Source organism: Rissa tridactyla, chromosome 21 (assembly GCF_028500815.1).
Source record: "Rissa tridactyla isolate bRisTri1 chromosome 21, bRisTri1.patW.cur.20221130, whole genome shotgun sequence".
In the NCBI taxonomy this organism is placed as follows: Eukaryota; Metazoa; Chordata; class Aves; order Charadriiformes; family Laridae; genus Rissa; species Rissa tridactyla.
In genome coordinates, this window is record NC_071486.1 from 7027657 (window position 1) to 7048302 (window position 20646).

General features: G+C 47.2%; 2 protein-coding genes across 6 annotated transcripts in view; one reads left to right on the forward strand and one right to left on the reverse strand.

Annotated features, from left to right (window-relative positions):
- MAGI3 (membrane associated guanylate kinase, WW and PDZ domain containing 3) overlaps positions 1–18968 on the forward strand; it is a 68582-nt gene extending 49614 nt beyond the window's left edge. For 2 of the 4 annotated variants that reach the window (XM_054181412.1, XM_054181414.1), the window contains 10 exons: positions 860–1013; positions 1588–1679; positions 2992–3184; positions 4385–4570; positions 8091–8276; positions 11687–11789; positions 11877–12003; positions 12517–12660; positions 13715–13853; positions 15856–18968. In XM_054181412.1, the coding sequence (XP_054037387.1) occupies positions 860–1013; positions 1588–1679; positions 2992–3184; positions 4385–4570; positions 8091–8276; positions 11687–11789; positions 11877–12003; positions 12517–12660; positions 13715–13853; positions 15856–16955 (2424 nt within the window). In that variant the 3' untranslated portion in view covers positions 16956–18968. Of the gene's footprint in view, positions 1–859; positions 1014–1587; positions 1680–2991; positions 3185–4384; positions 4571–8090; positions 8277–11686; positions 11790–11876; positions 12004–12516; positions 12661–13714; positions 13854–15305; positions 15396–15855 lie in introns of all 4 variants that reach the window. The other 2 variants (XM_054181413.1, XM_054181415.1) reach the window with 2 other exon arrangements.
- A 218-nt stretch (positions 18969–19186) lies between these two features.
- LOC128900361 (protein PHTF1-like) overlaps positions 19187–20646 on the reverse strand; it is a 30460-nt gene continuing 29000 nt past the window's right edge. For both annotated transcript variants that reach the window (XM_054181423.1, XM_054181418.1), the window contains one exon: positions 19187–20474. In XM_054181423.1, the coding sequence (XP_054037398.1) occupies positions 20454–20474 (21 nt within the window). In that variant the 3' untranslated portion in view covers positions 19187–20453. The remainder of the gene's footprint in view (positions 20475–20646) is intronic.

The window sequence follows — 20646 nt, forward strand, 5'->3', positions numbered from 1 at the left end:
CTGTGGTTTGAGGGCGCAGGACTCATCAGCGTGGCTCCTGTGTCACTGCTCTGTGTGCCAGCCCGCTAAAAACCCTCCGGGCTCGGGGACCAGCATTCCAGCACACGTGCAGGAGCAGCTTCCCATGGAGCACTCGATGTTCAGTGGCATTAAACAGCGTGGCAAAATAATTCAGTTAAAAAGGGCAAGTTCGTGTGTTTATAAACATACAAGAAGTGTCAGACTGCTAAACCCCTTGGGGGAGTTTTCTTCCTCTCTTTGTAAAAGGCCATATTGAAGTCTGTTCTGCTTGTGCTTTTGTTTAACACGTGCAGACACACACAGACGACCATGTTCCAGTGTTCCAGGTTGGGTTTCAGCCCAGAATAAGTATTTGGAGTTATTTTCGTGCATAATCGATTGGAAATTAGGGTGGAAGACCACAAGGATGCTTGGTGTCCTTTCTTCGTGCAGTATGAATAGGAGTATTACAGCTATCAGGTCATAAAAATAAATGCTAATAGTGAATTACTAATGCTTACGCCACCCAAGTGTATCCCTCCTGTTGGGTACTGATAATGCCCCAGGAGCCCTGCGGCAAACAGCCCGGCGTTGGGCACACCGCAGGCGCTCGTTGGCAGCAGGCAGGGGGCCATGCCCGCCAAGCCCCTCGTGCCCATGGTGCTGGGCCGCCGTCGGAGCTCAGGGTGCCGGCCGGGGAAGCCTGCTCTTCTCGGAACGTGGCCGGTCCCGTACGCGTTTGCTTGTTCTGCCTTGCTTTTCACTTCTGTGTGATGTTTGTTGTCTTTGCGCACACAAGTACACAAGTTCGTTATGCTTTTGGTTCAATATGGGTGTTGTGGGGTGGGGTCTGTTCCAGAAAGACAAGCAGGACAGCTCGGGGAGTCTGGAAGCTGTCGGAGATCCCATCCCACAGCCCATGCCGTTTCCACCCGCTGCTGTACGATCAGGCTCTCCTAAGCTGGACCCTTCAGAAGTCTACCTGAAGTCTAAGTCTATATATGAGGACAAACGTGAGTATGTCAACTCCAACTTGGAAATACTCAGTTATGAAGGAATTTTTTCTTTGTCATATGTGTGGTAAAACCACTGTGACTTTCATATTGAGTTTGTTAACCTCCTGTAGGTAAAACATTTCAGGAAATGCATAATTCGTACCGAAATTAGAAAACTGTGGAACACCTTTTTTTAAAAAAAGATACAATATGTTTCAACCATATTTACAATAAAACAGTTAATCATAGAAATGGTCTCAAGGGTGATCTGGTTCTGAAGTAGACCTGACCGTTTCAGAGTTTGTAGAAGGTAGCTCTGAGTCGTATTACAGACTGGCTTTTATCCTGCCCACCTCACGAATGCGGTTGTGATTTCTCCTTTGGCATTTGTCCTTTTTCAGCCTTTTCTCCAAAATTTATTTTTCCATTTTGGAAAGAGAGTATCACTGAAAATTTGACTGTTTGAATTATTTACTGTATTTCTGGTTACCGTGTTCTGTCAAGAAAAAGAGTCAGAATGCACCACCAAAGCATAACCTTTCAACAATCAAAGATAACTCCTTACGTGTTTCGAAATGTTGCTTTGTCTTAGCTCCAAACACAAGAGATTTGGATGTTTTCCTGCGAAAACAAGAGTCAGGCTTTGGTTTCCGGGTGCTTGGAGGGGATGGACCAGATCAGCCCGTAAGTAAAGCAGTTTATGGTTGCCTACATGTTGTCTTGCAGTATTACTGTTAGAACGACTCCTGCTCTGTCATCCTCATTTCCCGCTCGTTCTGAGCAGTTCAGTGATGGCAAAATTGATCAGCTCAGCAAGTGGCTGGACTTGGCTGAGTCTCTGCTTGGGAGTAATTGCCAAGGAATGGCGGAGCTGGAGGGAGACAGGCAAACTCCAGTGGGAACCCCCTGGGCAGCCGGTCCCTCTGACTGCAGCTTTTCCAAAAATGCAAAAGTTGTTCTCCAGGAAGAAGTGCTAAGACTTGTACTGTATGTCGGGGGCCGTGCCTTCAGCTGTCAAGAGGAAAATCAAAAATTGCTTTTTGATTACAGTTAAGGAATACGGGTTTTTCCATTCCCAGCTGTGATCCAGTGCTAGCCTTTTGGGTGGTTTTTTTCCTGACATGCGTTTATAGAAAAGGAAGAGCAAAACCAAAGAATTTTACTTCTGTTGCTCTGGATAGCGTTTGTGATGTTTTGTTTCCATAACAGCCGTAGCTGTGGGTCAGTGTCACGCTAAAGTCAGGAATGCTGTGTACCGATGGTCCCCCCACTGCTCACCTCCAACAGCTGCTGGCCATAATTATTCTTAATCTTTCGTTTAACCTGATTGTAGCATAGGAAATAGTGTGTGGTGTTCTTATCTGTGTTATATTCAGTAGCACTTTATGAGGTGGGAGTAGACAAAACTGACAAAAGGGGAGTGCAGCTGTTTGAACTTCGTTATCTAATCACCAAAAGCTGTGCACTGAAAAACCTTCAAGCATGGAACTGTCTGAGCAGCTTTTCGGAAGTAAATCTAAGTTGTTTTGAAAGCTTTTGCTTCTTCCTCAATCACTCAGGCCTAGTCTTGGGGAAAAAAAAAAATAGAATAAGTAGAATGAATGACAGAGGCTTTAGTTTCAATAACGTCCAGGAAATCATACGTATGTAGTAAGTCCACAGTGTATGCTCGTGTCAAAAGTTGATCTTTTTAGCAAACTGACAAATATGCTCGAGAGAGGGTGATACTTCCAGAATCCATGGAAATAAGGATTAAAATCCCCCCTAACAGTGTATTTACTGAACGCTTTGAGCACCCAAGTTGTATCCACTGAGTCAGCTTGTGCAAAGCACGCTCGCTGGCTGCGTTTCTGCTAGACTTGGACAGTCAGATAGTCTTTAACGGCATACTCCCAAACGCGCTCATCTCTCTGGTTTCACCTGGATTCCAACCATTACGTGTTCTGATGAGTTCATGTTCTGCTGTTCAAACCCCCTGCCTCTGCTCTGCCGACAGATTTATATTGGAGCCATAATCCCGCTGGGAGCAGCAGAAAAAGACGGGAGGCTTCGAGCTGCGGATGAGCTGATGTGTATTGATGGGGTCCCTGTTAAAGGGAAGTCGCACAAACAAGTTTTGGACTTAATGACCAGTGCTGCGCGTAACGGTCAGGTGCTGCTCACGGTCCGGAGAAAGATCTTCTTCGGTGGTACGTGTCTGTCTGTCTGGAGACGGTACTGCACGACACGGGTCTGGCTAAAGGAACACCTACAGTTTTATAATCAAATCGACTAAAGCTGCTCTGAAGCTTGTCTGTTATTGTACTAGAGCTGAGCAGACCGAGATTCGGGGGGGGTCAGCTATAATTCTGAGGGAGTGAAGGAAAGCAGAATTTAATAAGCTGGTGCTTTAGTGCTTGCTAGCTTGTACGGCTTACACAGGTAAAGCTCTGAAAATCATGATGGCAGTGGTGTTTTCTTCAAACACTTTTGCAGATGTTAGAACAGCCACTAATACTATGCAAATCGAGTAATAACACAATCTTTTCTGTACAACATGCTGTATTCTCAAGTCTTTTGGCATCTATGTGTAGCAAGAATAAGTGCATGCAATCCAGGGGTGATTCAGGGCAGCATCTTGTGATTCTGCAGTTTTACATCAGTGTCCAGATCGGCAGCGTACAGAAGATGATTGTCTTTGAGCCGACGATGCTGATCGTGTGAATGGCAGAGCTGGGATGGGCTTCAGGAGAACTGATTACGGTCACCTGTTCTGATTAGCAACCAGTATTACTTTTCTGTTGCATTATTCAACCATTCGTTCTGAGTACATACGAGTAAAAGGAAAAAGTATTTTTAAGATCAGTTTTGAATGTCTTTAAGATGCCTTCTGATAGATAGACTTCTTCAGGACCAAAATTTTGTAGGTTTCCTAAAAGAAAACCTGGCTTCAGTCTTCAAACTGCCTCTTAAAAACAATTTCCATCATTCCAAGCAAACAGTTGTTCCTCAGTTGAGATAGCAATAGTTGTAGTTTGTAGCTGGATCTCTGCCGTAGATCTTGTACTTGCAGCATGCAGAAAAGCCACAATGTTCTTTTTACTATAAAAAGGCATCAGATCACTCTGACAAAGTCTGTGTACTCACTGCCAAGTCTGTTCGGCTGCGTGCAGCAGGATTTCCTTGCGTAACTCTGCACACCTGTGGAGGACTCTGGGCCTTTGAGTGCTTTATCCTGCATCTGATTTCTATTTGATCCAAATTGTATTGTTAATAAACTCACCCCTCGCTTTCCCAGGCAGACAGTGTTTCCTTACGCTGGCACTGAGATGTAGAGTTTTGCTGTAGTTGCTTGATAAAACAGCAGTATTGGTTTTTTCCTTATTTGTTGTTTGTCTGTTACCTGCAAGGGGAAAAGCAACCGGAGGAGGAGGAGTTGCAGCCTGTCTTGACGCAGAACGGCTCTCCCCGACTGAATCGGGTAGAGTTTGCAAACCAGCAGTCCCCAGAGGTCTACGATGTCCGTCTGCAGCGGAAGGAGAACGAAGGGTTTGGCTTCGTCATCCTCACCTCAAAGAACAAACCTCCTCCGGGTGGTAAGTGCCGTGTTGTGGCGGCAGTGCTGCCCGGCCTCGCCGCCTGCTGTTTACCAAAGCTGCTGCCAGCGCGAGCGGGGCTGTGGCTTCCTCGGGATTTCTCTTTCCGTGGTGTGGTGGCGTTACCTGCACAGGCCTCTCTGTAGATACAGTCGTCTTTCACTCACACTATTTCACAGCCCAACCCAAGACAGCTTGGGCTCTCTGGCTTCATGTTTATGCTCTTTTTCACCCAACTGTGACGTAAGTGGGAGCAGGGGGACAGTATATCACGTACTCCCAGCCCATGGACAGGAGTGTGTGCGCTTGTCACGGGGCAGTCTGCAGGACGCGGATAGTTGTCAGGCTGTGGTGTGGTAGAGTCTCACATTGCATTAATTTGTAGGCATTGTAAGGGAAGTATAGTTTTAACCTTGGCTTTATATTACCTAATCAGGTAGAATTTCTTATTTTGAGGATCTGAGAAAGTAGGGGCTGCAGCACTTGAAAGAAAGCAATGAAGTTGTTACTGTCAGACAGGGGGTTTGTCTAGAGAGATCATCAAAATGAAAAAGTAGCATGCTCTGGTTCATCAGTCCTGATACATGGATGTGGCTTCAGGCATGGTTGTAAAGATAAACAGCAAAATAACCAAGGTTAAAAGCAAAAATAAAAAGAAGTACTGTGAGCAGCAGTGAAGGAGAGGAGCTGCTTGCAGGAAGCCCTGGAGGCCAGCTCAGTTCATGGAAAGGTCCCTGACGCCCTGCACAGGACCAGGTCTGCTCAGTGGAGTCAAGCGCGTTTGTATTCCTCCTGCTGATGGCTGCTGTTACCTACCTCTGCCAGGCAGAGCCTGCTGAGTGTTCTTATCGCAAGGTGGCGAGTAGGATCATCTTCCTGAGATCGTTGCCTTTGGCCGTCAGGTTTGGGTTACCTGGGTCAGCCCTCGACAAACAAGCCAGCTCACTGCGTTCACCCACAAACAAACTCCGTTCACTGACACTAAAGTACGGATAACTCGCGAAATCCTTATTCAGTTGCTTTAGTTCCTTAGTGTAAATGGCCCTCCTGAAACTTCCTCAGCTGGTTCCAGACAGACTTAACGATGGCTTGAAAGCGTGTCTCTCTTTTTATTGACCCTCAGACACTTTCTTCTGTTTTTCCACTTCATTTTACTGCACAATAAAAAAACAGCAGGAGCGCAGAAAAAAACCCCTGTTTCTAAATAACATTGTGCTGAATTCATATGATAGATATTTAGAGTGTGATGCAGTCTTGGCTCAGACGGTACCTTTTCAAGAACGTTGAAGCCAGCCACTCTGGAAGCGCGGGGCGCCGTGGGACGGCGAGGGGCAGCAGTCTGGCCGCAGAGCTGCTGGCGGGTTCCTGCGGCAGCGTCAGAGCGAGCTGTCACCCTCCGTGCGTGATGCTGCGCAGATGATCGTGTCCCGCGTCAGAGTCACCAGGGGTTGACGTTGTGTTGTCTGGTCAGTCGGATATTATGAAAAAATATGTTAAACAGAATTATTCTATAATATATTGGTATTCTATTATAACTGCACTACAGAGAATGTTTTTGTCTGAGAACGTGCTGCAAATCCTTACTTACTTGATATTACAACTGAAACTAATTCCAGTGCTGGAAACATAAGTCTGGGCTGTTTCTAACACACAGGGAAGAAGGGGCAGTGGTGCATCCATGGGCTGTGCTGTGCAGAACTTTCCGGTGCCACGGTTTATCATGAAGCTACTGTGTGCTTCTAAAGCCAGGATACTTTAAAACAAGTAATCAGCGATTGAGTCTGCAGCCCTGCAGTGCTTTTCTCTTCACAGTTGGCTCTTAGGTTTATATAATACTTAAAAAAACAGTCTATTAAGGGAAATGTAATTAAAATTTAAACTCATGGTAAATGCTAGAAGGCATCAATGTCTGTTCCTTCACAGTAACTTCTGCCTGTGCTAGCTCATTAAAACAATCCTTGATGGCTTTTTAATCTTGGGTTGCTGATGACACTGTGAAAGTGTTTCAGATTTGCTGTCACGGCTTTGAAAAGGCAGCTGATAATCCTGGCAGTCGCATAATGTTCCTCACCTCTCCGATCCCTCAGAGAAAAGCGTGTTTGGGAGAGCAGCACCTTCAGAAAGCAGGTACCCATCGAACCCACCTCAGGCTTTGGAGACACAAACGGGCGTTTAGATGAAGTACCAGGACGAATGTGTGTGAAACATTGAGGTTCGTCCAGAGAGGTGTTTGGAAATGAGCTACAAAGGAGCAGTGAGGCGCTTCCTTCGCAGAAGAGCCCTGATGAGATTCGGGAAGGACAGGAGCCAATTTTACCGTGCTCTCAGGCATCCAGATGAATGAGAGGCCGTTTCAGACGCATGGGGAAGCATGCTGACTGATGTGCTTTGATGTGATGGGGATCTGCTCTGTGGAGGCCACGTCAGCACACAGGCGGCTCAACGAGCCTGTCTCCTGCCCCGGGTTTGGGCAGGCTCCTCCCGTGGCAGTGGCATCTCGCTGGCTGCCGAGTGCCATCTGCAGTGCTGGCGTTGGGGTCAGCAAACGGTGAAACGGCGTCTGTCCCCAAGCACCAGCAGGGCCCTTGGTGGGGAGAGCGTGGCAGCCGCCGGGCTGTGTCGGTGCTCTCATGGGGAAGCGGTGCCAAATGGAGCATCCCTCTCTCCTCCTGCCTTCTCAGCGCTGCTTGGTCCTGCTCTGGTGCACACCTCTGGGAAGGTAATGAAAAGCAGTCACCTTTCCTTCTGCTTCTCATGAAATTCCTTCTTTTCCCTGTTCTATCTTTTCTGGCCCTGTTGCTTTGGCCTCTGTAGGAGTCTGTGTGCGGAGCAGAGTGTCACCATGGGATGAGCTGAGGAAACCAAGCGGGAGAGCTAGCGGAAATTCAAGATGATTATTACAGGCGCAGGTTCACCTCGGAGAGCAGGGGCAGGGAACGGAGCCTGCAGAGCTGGTCCAGCACACCTCGCTGCGCGGAGGGTCGCTGCCGAGCTGCTCACCGCGTTACCAAGTCCGTCTCTGGCAGGAGAAGTTTGATTTCCTTTTGAAGTGTATTTAAGGCTTAATTTTTGGTTGCAAGGAGGAATAGTTAACCCCTGCATCCAGATTTCTAATGACTGTTAAACTGGTTGTCCGTAACTGTCTCTGCATCCGCACGGTGCTGCAGGGTCCATGCATGAAATGGAAAACAATGCGTTACGAGTAGCAAAACAAACGGCTTCAGAGCGCTCCTGGACACATGGTGTGACTCATCCCTTTGCAGATGTGACCCATTTCCTTCCTGTGTTTTCCTTTAGGCACAACACCTTGTATGTGACCAGGCCGTGCTGCAAGGTGTTGGCCTGTCCATTCACTCTACTGAGGAGTCATTGTTTCCAGGCTTTTGTTGTACTGGCAGTGCCGCCCGTCGGAGCAGGAGCAGGAGCAGTCTCTGGGGTGACTCGGGCAGTTCTGGGTCTGGGGGATGCTTATCTGCCGTGAATATTAACCGTGTTGCTGTGCCTGTTCTTGATTTTCTAGTGATTCCTCACAAGATCGGGCGAGTTATAGATGGAAGCCCAGCTGACCAGTGCGGGAAGCTGAAAGTGGGCGACCGCATCTCGGCGGTGAACGGTCAGTCCATCGTTGAGCTCTCACATGACAGCATCGTGCAGCTCATCAAGGACGCAGGCAATGTGGTGACTCTGACTGTCGTGGCTGAGGAAGGTAAGGAGGGAGCAGGGCCCCAGCAGCTGCATGGGTCCTACCACACTGCCAGGGTCTGATGTTTGTAACTTCTGAAGTTAATTCGCTTAAAGTGGAGTATTGTAAGATTTTGGGAATTAAAGAAAAGAGAGTGAAGCTCAGCTGTTTGCTCTGGAAGAGCTGAAGGCAGGTGGGGCAGAGAGAGACAGCTGCTGAGGTGGTTATACTGAAAAATAAGGTAAAGTACTAACACCATGATGCAGGGGAAGAGAAATTCTCATGGTTTCTCACGTGAGGGAGAGAGACTGCTGCTCACAGGGAAATCTCTCCTGCCCAGGCCTTTTATTCCTCAACCAAAGAGAAATGACCCCTCCTGGGGGAGCTGCAGCAAAGGCGGGATGATGCTCAGAGAGAAAATCTTCTCACCCCAGACAGTGCCCGTCTCTTGCTGCCACGGTCGCTGCCAGGAGCTTTGTTCCAGCCGAGGGAGGTGCTCTTGGACGCACAGGAGCCCACTGGGGCGGCTCTGCCCGGCAGAGCTGGGGGGCTGGAAGGCTGCAGGGACACAGGGACACCTGCTCTCCAGATCTTCTCCATTTAGGCACTCTGAATTTTTCCTTCCTGCCATGTTAAAGTACACAAATTGTCTAATGCCACACTACAGGATAGATCCTGTAGTTCTTCTGTCTGCCAAAAGTACCCTTTGAAAAGTGGTCACGTCCCACCATGGACACCTTGCTGAGGGTTTTCCTCCAGAGCCTCCCAGGCTGCGGGCACGTTCTTCACACACAACTGCCGTGTCCTCTGAGCAGCCAAGGGGAGTACTGGTGAGTGCAGAGTCCCATCTTGAGAGATGGGTGTTTTAAGGAAAGCTCCCATGCAACACTGCATTCAGTATGGTATTGTTCCCACACAAAGTTCACTATAAATATGGAAAATCCAGTTGTTTGAAGAGAAAAGCTGTTTTCCAACCCTCCTTACCGCTGCATTTTTCTGGGTTGCTGTTTGTGGGTTTAATTAAACTTGCTATCGTTATTGTGCCAGAAAGTTGGCTTTCTTCACCTTTTAAATAATAAATAGCTAAAGCCAACAGATCGTTCTCTAATTTCACATTCATTGCAAATATTTAACGTGCTATCTCAGCCTGGAATGCAGAATTTCAAAGACTTAATTTTCCTTTTTGTTAATGCTTGAAGCAGAGAGACTTCTATAAATTGATATTTTTCTGTTAAGATTTTCATTTTTATCAAATCTACTTCATTGCGGATTAAGGGACACGCCTCGAAGCAGTTGCCCAGGGCAATGTTTGTAATGCAGCTGAGCTGTGAGTCGGTTGCGTTAGGTCTGTTTCTCTGGGGCTCTTGCTCAGCTTTGTTTTCTAAAGAAACTTCCTGAATATAACATTTTTGTCCCTTATTTATACATGACCTTACTCTGTGTAAGACCCTAGCTTTTCCACTTCCTCAATGACAAATTTGGAGCCAAAATGTAGAAATAAAACAAAAATCCGAGGAGAATCAACGGGGGGGGGGGGGGGGGAAGTAGTCGGTAGCGGGCGATAAAACGAGACTGAACAGAGCAGTCAGAAAAAACGCGTGGCTTAGAGGAGCTGGGGTTGGCGTGTTTCAGATGTAGAGAATTTTGCAACAATGAGGGAGAGAGGCAGAACGTGTTCCATGGAAATGGGAATATATCACCCTTAAAATTCTCCTCAATGTAGCGGGAGAAATGCAGGTCAGGTCCCAGCGCAGCCCCCGCGCAGCAGCAGACCCGGGGTGAGCGTGAGCGAGGGGGGGCTGCAGGGGGGAGCTGAGCTCCGCAGAGAGATGCAGGATGCCGCCCCCAAGAGAAGAATGCCCATTTGCCAGAAGCTGTTGAGCATCACAAAGCAGAAACCCCCGCAGCGGTTGCGTCGTCCCCAGCACTGTCCTCTGAGACCAGCAAGGAGGGTCCTGCCTGGTGCCCCTTCCCTCTCCCTCCTGGCTTCCACAGATGCGTGAGCCCTGCTTTTCATACGGGTAAACGAGTTCCGCTTCATGCGCCAGGAGACATTCTTTAACGTTTTTCACAAAAGCAGGAGCCTGTCAGCTTTTGTCATGTATTAGCTGGAAACAAGAGAGAGCAGGCTGAAAAGAGGACTGGAGAATTTGTACAAACAGATGGCATTTTTCTTGCCTGTGCTTCTAAATTAAAACTCTGAGTATAAACCAGGAGTAAAAGTTGACATTTTGTCTCTAAAGAAAAACCTCTTTAAGGCATGTCGTAGTGATAGCACCAAGCAGTCCTGTGAAGGACTGGAGAGGTCTCGCATGCATCAGAAGTTCGGTCTAATAATATGCATTATGTTTTCCTTCCCTTAGATGCTGGAGCACTTTGTACGTTTTACCGGGGTTGGTTTGTTCTTAACTGAGAAACGCAGTAATGTGATGCACCGAACAGAGGACTGGAACATCTCTAGTTGGGGTGCTTGGGATTTTTTTTGTTTAAACCCTTGTAAGGAGAAGGGAGTTTATTAGTTTATAGTTCAGCATATAAGTTCATCTTGGGCCACCGCTTGCCATTTCAGGTTCTAGCTAAGAGGCAGCGTTTTGCATAGCCTATGGCTCGTTACTCTGAAGTGACAGAGACATTTTGTATCCTGAAACATGTTTTTTTCATAAATGCACTGGATTTATTGTAAAGTACACAATCACTATATTTTATGTGGAAGGGAAGATGAGCTATTTTCAAAGATTTTACTAAAATGTCATTATAGTTTAATTTTTACTTAGCCTTTGGGAGAAGGCAGAACAGTTTAAGACTCTCGCTGGTAACCTGTCAGCGAACCAGTCCCTCCAGTGTGGTTGTGGGACCAGTCCGTAACCTTCCCCGTAGCTGCCCGGTAGCAAACTCGCTGTTGTGCCTTAAATGAGATGACGGTTTCCCTCCATCGTTGGGGTCTTCACCTCTGAATCCTCATTGCCCCTGCAGATCCTCGTTCTCTTGCCTTTAAAAGGGGATGTGTTCTCAAATGGACATTGTTCTTCATCTTACAAAATGTTATTATATTGAGTATCTGAACCATCCTCATGGATCTGACTAGCTCTGATCTCTTCTGGTCTTTATCAACTTGCAGACCATCTAAAACCCTTCTCTTCACCTCTGGTTCAGTTAAAATTGTGTTATTTTTCTGAGGAAAAGCAGTGTGGGTAAGAATAAGATTCCTGGGAATTTATTCCATGGAACCAATGAAGTGCACTTGGCTTCCTGGCTTATGGCATTAGACCTTGGAAAATCCTCTTCGCCTCATGTCTGCGCTGAGCACGGCTCGGCCTGGGGCACCCTCGGGGACAGCAGGCACCGCTCGTGGCCACTGTGGTCCCGTGGAGAGTGTGGCTAGCTTCACGTTTGGGGAGTTCTCTCTGACTGTCGGTTTTGTTTGAATTTATTAGAACACCGTGGTCCTCCATCGGGAACAAACTCGGCCCGGCAGAGTCCGGCTCCGCAGCACCGGCCACTGGGACCAGCACAGCTCAACCCCCCCGGCGCAGACAGGTACCGAGCTCTGGGCTGGGCAGAGGGAGCGGAGCAGAGGGATTGTTAATGCGGAGGTGACATCCGCGCCCTTTTGCCTCTGTGTAGGGCAGCTACAGAAGGTGAAGCTGGAAAAGAAGCTTCAAGTAGTTACAGGACGTCCTGGCCCGAGCATAAGCACCTGACACAGCCGGATGCTGGCGTTGCTTCAGTCGCCAGTAGCCGTCACCCCCAGGTACGGGTAACCACCCAGAGCGCGCGGAGACGGGCAAAATACTCCTCCCTCGAGACACTTCAGCAGCATTGCCACAGAGCAGTCAAAAGCAGAACAATAAAGCATTTCCCTGTCAGACACGAGTAGAAAAGCTGTGTATAAAAATGCACTTAAGTGTTTCACAGAATGTTTTTGCCAATGTTTTAGATTTTATTATCTGCTTAGTATGGTTGAATACTCATTATAACTATAAAAGAAGCGGGAAATGCTTGCAACGGGGCTACTACAGACCCTTTGACAAAGTTTCTGAGAGAAATTCCATGCATATCTAAAACTTCGAAGGAAAAGTGTCGTGTATGTTTAGACTTAGAATGAAACCATTATGCCTGGTCATCCATGAGTTGTGATGAATTCAGTTTACATCGTGGATTGGGAGTTTCTCAAAATACAGAAATGTGTGAAGCATTTTTCGAGAAAGATATGTTTAAATCTGCCTATTAGTCCTCATCTTTTTTTTGTCAACTTCTCACACAGAATCCTGGCTGTTTCCCAGTGGAGTTGGAAAGAGGCCCTCGAGGGTTTGGATTCAGCCTTCGAGGAGGGAAGGAATACAACATGGGCTTGTTCATCCTTCGGCTGGCTGAGGAGGGGCCAGCCGTCAAAGATGGGAGAGTGCATGTGAGTTTGTCTTCTCTAATCAATTTGTTGATCAAGTTGGCCGTTTGACACTTGGCTCCTCGCACCTCACTGGGCAAGGGACATGCCCGCCGCCGTGGGGGTGTCCCGTGGGAGCGTGACCCCCCGTCAGCACCTGGCTGGAGCCGGTGGCCACGGAAGAGCAGGGCCACCAGCGCTGCACGGGCGTCCCAGCAGCCCGGGCACGGAGGGGCTGCGCTCGCCCAGTCCGAGGGTGTTCACCGTTTCCACGTCATTCAGTCTCTCCCCCCTCAGCTGGAAAATGGTGTCATTTTCTGGCTGTACTTTACAACGGTGAGGAGGAATTTCTCAGCCAGTTCATGGCAGCTGAGCGTGGTGGGAGGCACGTCTGTGGCGTGGAGCCTCCCGTCCTGTCGATGAGAAACCAGCCAGTGACCGCCTTTGGCAGAGACACTTCATTAACAAAGCCCAGACGGTCTCTTGAAACCGCTGATTTCATGCATTGGTGACATCCACTGGCTGATGCGTGCAGGACGAAATAGGTTTCGTGACCCTATTCCAGCCACCTGCAAAGGTCATGTGAGCTGTAATTACCTGCCCGGGGCCTCTCTAAGTTGCTAATTGGCCTCAGAGACCTTAGTACTGATAACCGCGTAGTGGTGATCTCTCCTACCTGGAATAAAAAATCCTTTCCGTACGTAAAATCTGTTCTGCCACAAGAGCATCCAGCTCTGCGATCCCGCCAAACGATGATCCATACGCTCCCTCTGAACGGTGGTCGGGGCACGTGTCCGTGTCTGTCTCATCACTGTAAATCAACGGCAGATGAGTTTAGGGAACCTGAGATCTTTCCTTGCGCTGGCTGAGCAGGAGGCCTGCGGGGAGAGCTCTGAGCCGCCGGGGCGTTCCGTCGTGTTGACCAGCAGCGACGGAACGGCGTTGCTATTGCGGAGTGCGTTTTAGCTTGAGAGTGAAAATAGGAGCATCTGCCTCTGTTTTTTTCTTTCTGAATTAAAAATAAGTTTACAGTGTCAGAGATTCACAAAAACTAACCTGGTTGCTCTTTTTTCGTCAGGTTGGTGACCAAATTGTTGAAATCAATGGAGAACCCACCCAAGGAATCACTCACACACGAGCCATTGAGCTGATTCAGGCTGGAGGGAATAAAGTTTTACTGCTGCTGAGACCAGGGACCGGCTTGATACCAGATCACAGTACGTCAGCTCGAGAGCGGTTGCGTTGCGAGGGTCCCAGGCTATGGAGAACCGGCTGATAAGGAGACTTCGGTGCTTCTGCACTGAAATAGTCAGCAGTTCCCTTGTTGACAGTGGTGCAGGTGTTCCTATTTATTTTAAAATATAAGGAATATTGTTTGTAAAATTAACACATGACAAATACCTAGGAATATTACACAGTGTGAAATTATTGCATATGTCTATATTTGCTTCACTGTTTTTAGCCTTCGAAGTTACAGAACACTTTCAAAGCCAAAACTTCAGAAAGCAGGGGGAGAGACAGCTTTGCTCTCCAACCGGAATCTGGTTGTTTAAAGGTGTGACTTCTGCATCTGCAGCAGGAAAGCACAACTTTGGAAGCAAAAAAAAAAAAAAAAAGGAAGGACAGAAAAGCAAATAATTGCGGGAGCTCCAAGTTCAGCTGCTGCGCACAGAACTGATGGGTTTGAGTCTGACTTAGGAAATGCTCCAAAACTGCAAATCAAAAAAATTTGTGGCTGTGGCAGCACTTTAAAGCAAAGAACACGTCTCTGAGGACAGGTTTTAGTCTTTTAACCCTTGAAGCTGACACCAAGGTTCTGCTAGTAAACTTAAAAATTGTAGGGTCACCTTTTCTGATGAACACATTTTCCGTAATAGTGACCAAATATGAGTCTATCTTTTGAACATTTTAAAGCGCAGTTTGGACTGCCAGAGCGCTTGTTGTGTTCAGTCATGTACAGGCAGCGACTGGCATCCACTCAAGGAATAAAATCTGCTCAGAACTTTCTCCATTTCTTTGCTCCAGGGAGCTGGAAGATGGCCCTTAACATCTTATTGTTCCAACCTGCACAGCCCAGTAAAGTCAGTGAATTAGCGCATGGCACGGAAACAGCCCATCTGTGAACTGCGGGGTCTGCTCTGTGCCATCTTGCTGGATTCCTGGCTGGCTGCGTTTGTCTCTCGCTGAATTACCTTGTCATTAAGGGTGAAAGTTAAATATAGTCCTCCTTGTGTTCGGATGAGCTGCTGCGGAGGTCCTCTGTAGAATCAGCATTTACAGGCTGGCAGCGGGAGGGCACCTCCAGCTCTGTCCTTTCCAACGGCTCTTCCAGCCTGGCATAACGGCAGCAGCTGCCAATGGCGTTGGTCCCGCACCACGGGGGCTGCGCCGTATTGTCTGGAATCGCTCCTGGCCCCCTCGCTCGTGGCAATCTCCCGAGTCCGAGGTAGAACCAGAATGGTAGACGGGTGTGAAGGAACCCCTGGTCCAGCCCTCTGTCAGGCCTGCGATGAGCTTGAGCAGCTTGGATCAGATCAGCAGCTGGGGAGAGGGGAAGGGTTTTGTTGCCTCTTGTCTTGCTGTTAATCGTACGTTTCTGATTGAGATCTTGCTTGCTGTACTCTGTGATTTTGGTATATAGTTCTGGGCTTTTTCTCTTCCTCCTTCAGGTTTGGCTCCTTCCAGTCTGTGTCCCTACGTGAAACCTGAGCAACATTAAGGGCTTTCAGTGCTTTTCTTGGTTTTTCCTTAAAGACTTGGTAAATCTGCATGTCTTGTGTTTCATCTCTTCCTATTATTAAAGTGCCGAGCTACGAATAACCTCAACTTTTCACTGTTTTCAGTTTTCCTTTAGCATAACAGTTTCAGTTCATTTTGTTTTCTTACATTAAACAACGAGGTCAGGGACTCTCTAATTTGCAGTTCTGCTGTGTAGGCTCTAAAGTTGTGCTGATGCGAGACTGTGTCGGTCCCGCAGAGATTGCAGCATTCTAAACACAAGTTTTTTCCAAAATCACATCCTTAGGGTTGTTGCAGGCTGTAGAACGATACAATACAGAAAACTGGCTAAATAAGACTTTGAGAGTATGCCACTATGTAATCTTTTTAATTGAAGATTTCATATAACATCCTGGAACCTCAGTAGTACGCACGTTTCTAAAACACGTAGTGATTTTTTTAGGTAGTCATTTAATCACATCTCTCACTGTTCACTTCCAGGTGATTGGGATAGTTATAATCCATCTTCGTCAAATGTAATATATGAAGAACAGTCACCATTATCTTCATCTTCACATTCTGCTTCCCCATCCGAAGTGTGTTATTTACCAGTACCAGGAGAAGCTCTAACGAGAGTTCAGCTGTCTGAGAAACTGGAACAAGCAAAGAACACTGTGCCTGAAAAGACGAGCACTTTAACTGAAAACCAGTTTGAGATGAAGCCTCAGTCTTCTCCCCAGAGAACCGAGAACAGATGGGAATGTCCCCCCAGCCCTGGGTTTGAAATCACACCAGGTAGTTTGGAAGCAGGGACCAGAAGAGATGGATCTGCAAGTCCGGAAAAGTCAGGGGCTGGTGAGGGACACCCTCCTGCAGGATTCCACAGCCCCAGAAAGGGGGATCCTGGAAAAACCTACGGCAATTCCTCACATAAACCTGACAGTCCCAGAAAGAGTGAGAGTAAAGCCACAGAAATAGGGATGAACAATAGTAACAAAAGAGAACATTCCAGTGGAAACCAAGGAAGGTCTGCCAGCCCCCAAAAGCAGCTTGGTAAGCAAGGAAACACAGAAGCGGTCGGCAGGTTGCAGGAATATCAAGATAGAACAACCGGTGGTGGTAGGACAACTGTCGAGCAATTGAAAGGTGGAAATGGTAAAACAGGAGTCACCGGGAAAGACAGGAAGCAGAAAACTTCTGGAAAGACAGAAGGGTGGTCTCCAGAGCGACAGTATGCAGCGTTTGATGAGAATAATCTTCCTTTCAGGGACTCTAGGAGAAACCCGTCTGGAGATGAAAAACTGAAGAAGTCGAACTCTGGAGAGCTGAGCTCCAGCAGGTTCAAAACTTCCAGCCTTTCCAATATCCCACTGCTTTCCGTGGAGAAGCAAAGGTGGCCAGAAGCAGAGGAGGCTGTTGTGCTGAACAGACAACACGGAGAGCGACACACGGAGCTGCCCAATGAAACCAAAGATGATGGAATTTCCAAATCTGAGAACAGTTCTCCAGTCAAGAAAACACCGATAACTCCTGGACCTTGGAGGGTACCAAGCGCGTGTAAAGTCACCCAAACAGCAGGTGTGGCTGAAAAACGGGTTTGACAGACACTTGTTTTTAGAACATGTTTTAATCAAGTTTCTAATAATGGTCCTTTAAAAGCATTGTTTCTTTTCACGAAGTTGTCATTTTTTTCAGAAACTGGTTAGAGGGTGGAAAGCATTTGATTCGTTCTTAAATTATGTAAGCTGCATGAAGGACCTTTTGGATTGCTTAAACGAAACTCTTCCATAAGCTGCTGTCCCCTTGTCCTCTGACGGCGGCGTTCTGCTGCTCCCAACGTTGCACTGCTGCGGCTTTCTCAGATAGTATTGTGAGTTCTGAACAAAATTATTTAATGCCTCTATTGCCAATGTGACCATGACTCACTTCTTGTTCCTGTGCCAAGTTATCTGCTGTAGCCGGTCAGTCTGATCCTTCTCGTGTGTATTCCAGTCACAGGAGAGACAAGGTTGTGTTTGAAATGGGTATTTTCTCAAGAGCATGTTGCATGTTTACACAAGGAAATCCACGTGTTCTTCCCGGTTCAGTGAGGAGAGGGGTGCGTTGGTTCTGTCAGTTCTAGGGCAGCGAACGAGCCACTGATGCCGTTCCGTTGATGGCTTTTCTGAAATTTTTATACCTAATGCAAAATCGTGCAGATAAAAATTATATTTGACGTAATCAATGTTTTGTAATTTTGCTTTTTATGAACACAGCAAAATTGCTTTATTTCCTCGATTCATAAGGATGCTTGTAACAACTCTTGGCAGACATCTGCCTGAGAGACAGTTCTGGGCTCTGTTAAATAACATCGTTCCTTGTTTCAGTTGTGGCACTGTCTCATCCTGAGCGTTCTTGGTGAACATCAGCAACGAGTGCACGTTCCTTTTCGGCCTCATCGTGGTGCTGTAAGCTCAACTCCCACCTTCAATTACTTCACGCTAGTTAGGAATGGGATTTTTTCCCTCCGTAGAGGTAACAACTGACCTTTAGGACAGAACCAACTGCCGAGGCAGCTTTTTAAATGAAGTTCCTGCCTGTATATGAGGCATCTCCCATATTGTACTTTGACGGCGTGAGCTGTTGTAGGAGTGGTAAAGAGGATGATGCACAGGGTACATGAGACTTAATATCTATTGTTTGGGCTATAACCGTATTGTATGAAGAGGGCTGTTACCACGGACTGCAGACACAGCAGCCTGCATAAAGTCAAGGGGGTTATTTTTGTCATAGTTTTAGTGATGATTTCCTGCCATGTTCGGTTTTAGCAACCACAAAAAAGTGGTAAAAGGAGCCCTTTGGTCCAGTTTGCAGAAGGAGAAAGGAGTAAAAGGTCAAGCTCATGTTAAAATTCAGACTAATACGATTTGCTGTTTGAAAGTGAACGAGTGAATATCTCGTTTTGGCTTTGAAACGTTTGATGTTTTTAAAGCTTAGTGAAGCACAGTTCTACGTTGAATTCTTTAGAAGTACAGATGACTACTCAAACAGCTTTTTAAACAAAGACTTTGAAAATTAAATGGGCTTTAAAGCAGATCTGAACTGTGCTCTGCTGCTCGACATCGGATGATCCGTTGAGATTTGCTGTGTAGCATAATACGTACAAATACTCCCCGTTGCGGAGTATGACTGTGAAAATATGTAATACTTTGAAGTAGCCTATGTAGATATTAGCCATGTATTCTTAACAAGAGACTCTGTTTCATGTTGAGTTGTACGCACTTGCCCTGACCACCGCGTTCGTGACAGAGGTTTAATACAAAGACGAATTAGCCCCACTGAAACCATCTCCCCGTCGTCGGCTGCCCCTCTATTTTTTCTCTGTGTTGATGTGACCTGATTTAGTGTCTTACCTGCGTGTGATTTCTCCTTCCATACAACTTGTATCTGTACTTACTGTATCAGACGACTTAGCAATGTGGCCTTGGAATGCTGAGCAATGTATGGATGTACTGGGTGTAAATGTTTATATATTGTACAGCACCTTTATACATACTTCTGAGGTTCTGACTAGAGAGAGACCTGTAAATCGCTCATTATTTTTTATATAGATATTAAAAAGAAACTCCAGTTCACGGCCTGTTGGTTCTGCAGTGTATAAAATAGATGCTCGTTGACTTTCAGTGGTGTGCTACTTGAAACAGCGAAAGCTAGCACCTAGGTTTTGCCCACAAACATAATACTTTTCTGGAAAACAAATGCAATTTATTATTGGAAGTTCCCTTGACTCCCTGTCCAAGTAACAAATGTTCCACAAAGGTGTCATAAAAATCATCGAGTCATGTAGAAATAGTTATCAATGATGAAATACTTGTACTGTAGGTTTATTTGTACATTTTGAGATATAAAATTGTCATCTCCTCTTACATCTTACAACTTTTCCTTGTACAGAAAACAGCTGTAAACAATTTACTACCAAAAATTCTTATGCCATCTTACCCCCTCTGTGAAAGAATGAAGCTATGAAAAGTTCCTCCGTTTTCATTTTTTTCATTACTAATAAATAGAAGTCGGTAGAGTCAGTTAAGGAAAAATGTAAGTTTAACAGACGTCTTTGAAACATTTTGTTTCTCTCCTCTGCCCTTCCTGAGCATGAACCCGCTTCTGGGGGAGGAAGTCTTCGCCAGGTCTCTTTCCCCGAGCTGACTCGCTCAACAGTTTCTTCCTTGGGGATTCCCGGGCCAGGCGCTATCGCGATACCACAGCGTGGAGCTGCAGCAGCTTCTCGGGACACGCGGCGAGGCCCCCGGCTGCCCTGGGACAGAGCCCGGGCGGAGCATCACTGAGCCCTTCCAGGGAAGGCGCAGAGCGGAATACTCTAGTTGATCAGTGCTTCACTTGGAGCTTGTGGTGTAAGGCTGGTGTAAGGCTGTTCTCAGGTAACAACGCTTTCAAAAAAATGATCGTCAGGTATTTGCAGAAGAGCTAACGTAAGCCAACCAGCCTGAGTCTGTGCGTTGCTTAACTCTCAATCTGGAAGCAGGATTCACGTTGCGCAGACCGAATGTCCCCACACCCTGGCCTGGTTCAGGGTAGAGGCGCAGCTTTTAAGAAAAAATCCCCTTCGGCACGTCCAGAGAAATGCATCCAGGTAGTATCAGTCTGAGCAGAGCTCTGAGGAAGGATTTCGGGGTAGCTGCGGAGCCCTCTGAAAAAGGCTGACGCTGAGGCGGGAGGGCTGACGCGTCACGTGCGCAGGCGCCCGATTTTACAGAAACGAGGCCCCTGGAGCAGTCGCTGGTGTCCCTCCAGCAGGAGCTTTCGCATGGCTTTCAGGGACCGATGCCCCGCAGTCTGCGCACAGCGCCTGCTGTCGTCAACGCCGCCTACTAGTACTTGGCCCCACTCATTCTGTTCTGCTGTGTGCGCGCCGTGAGGACTTCACGGGTTAGACCAGTTTATTCTGTTGTAAACAGTAAAGCAGAGGGAGAACTTTTGATACGTACAAATCTGTTTAAGAATAGTAAGTACAGATTTCCGTAGTCTGAGAACACCTCCGCTATTGTTATCTTCTCTGGTCTGTCCTGGTGGGGAGCGCCGAGTGCCGACGTCGGGTCAGGTCACGGTTTAATTTTCCACAACTGAAACGAGAGAGTGGGGGGGGTCTGAATGCTCTTCATCTGCAGGTAAGACTCAGTCTCCTTTGCCCATCCTGCCTTGAACGCTCGGCTCCGCGAGCTCCAATTGACGTGCGGGCCACAGGAGGGCTAGAGGGAAAGATCCCAGATTCTGACGGACAGCTTTAGGCGGGCA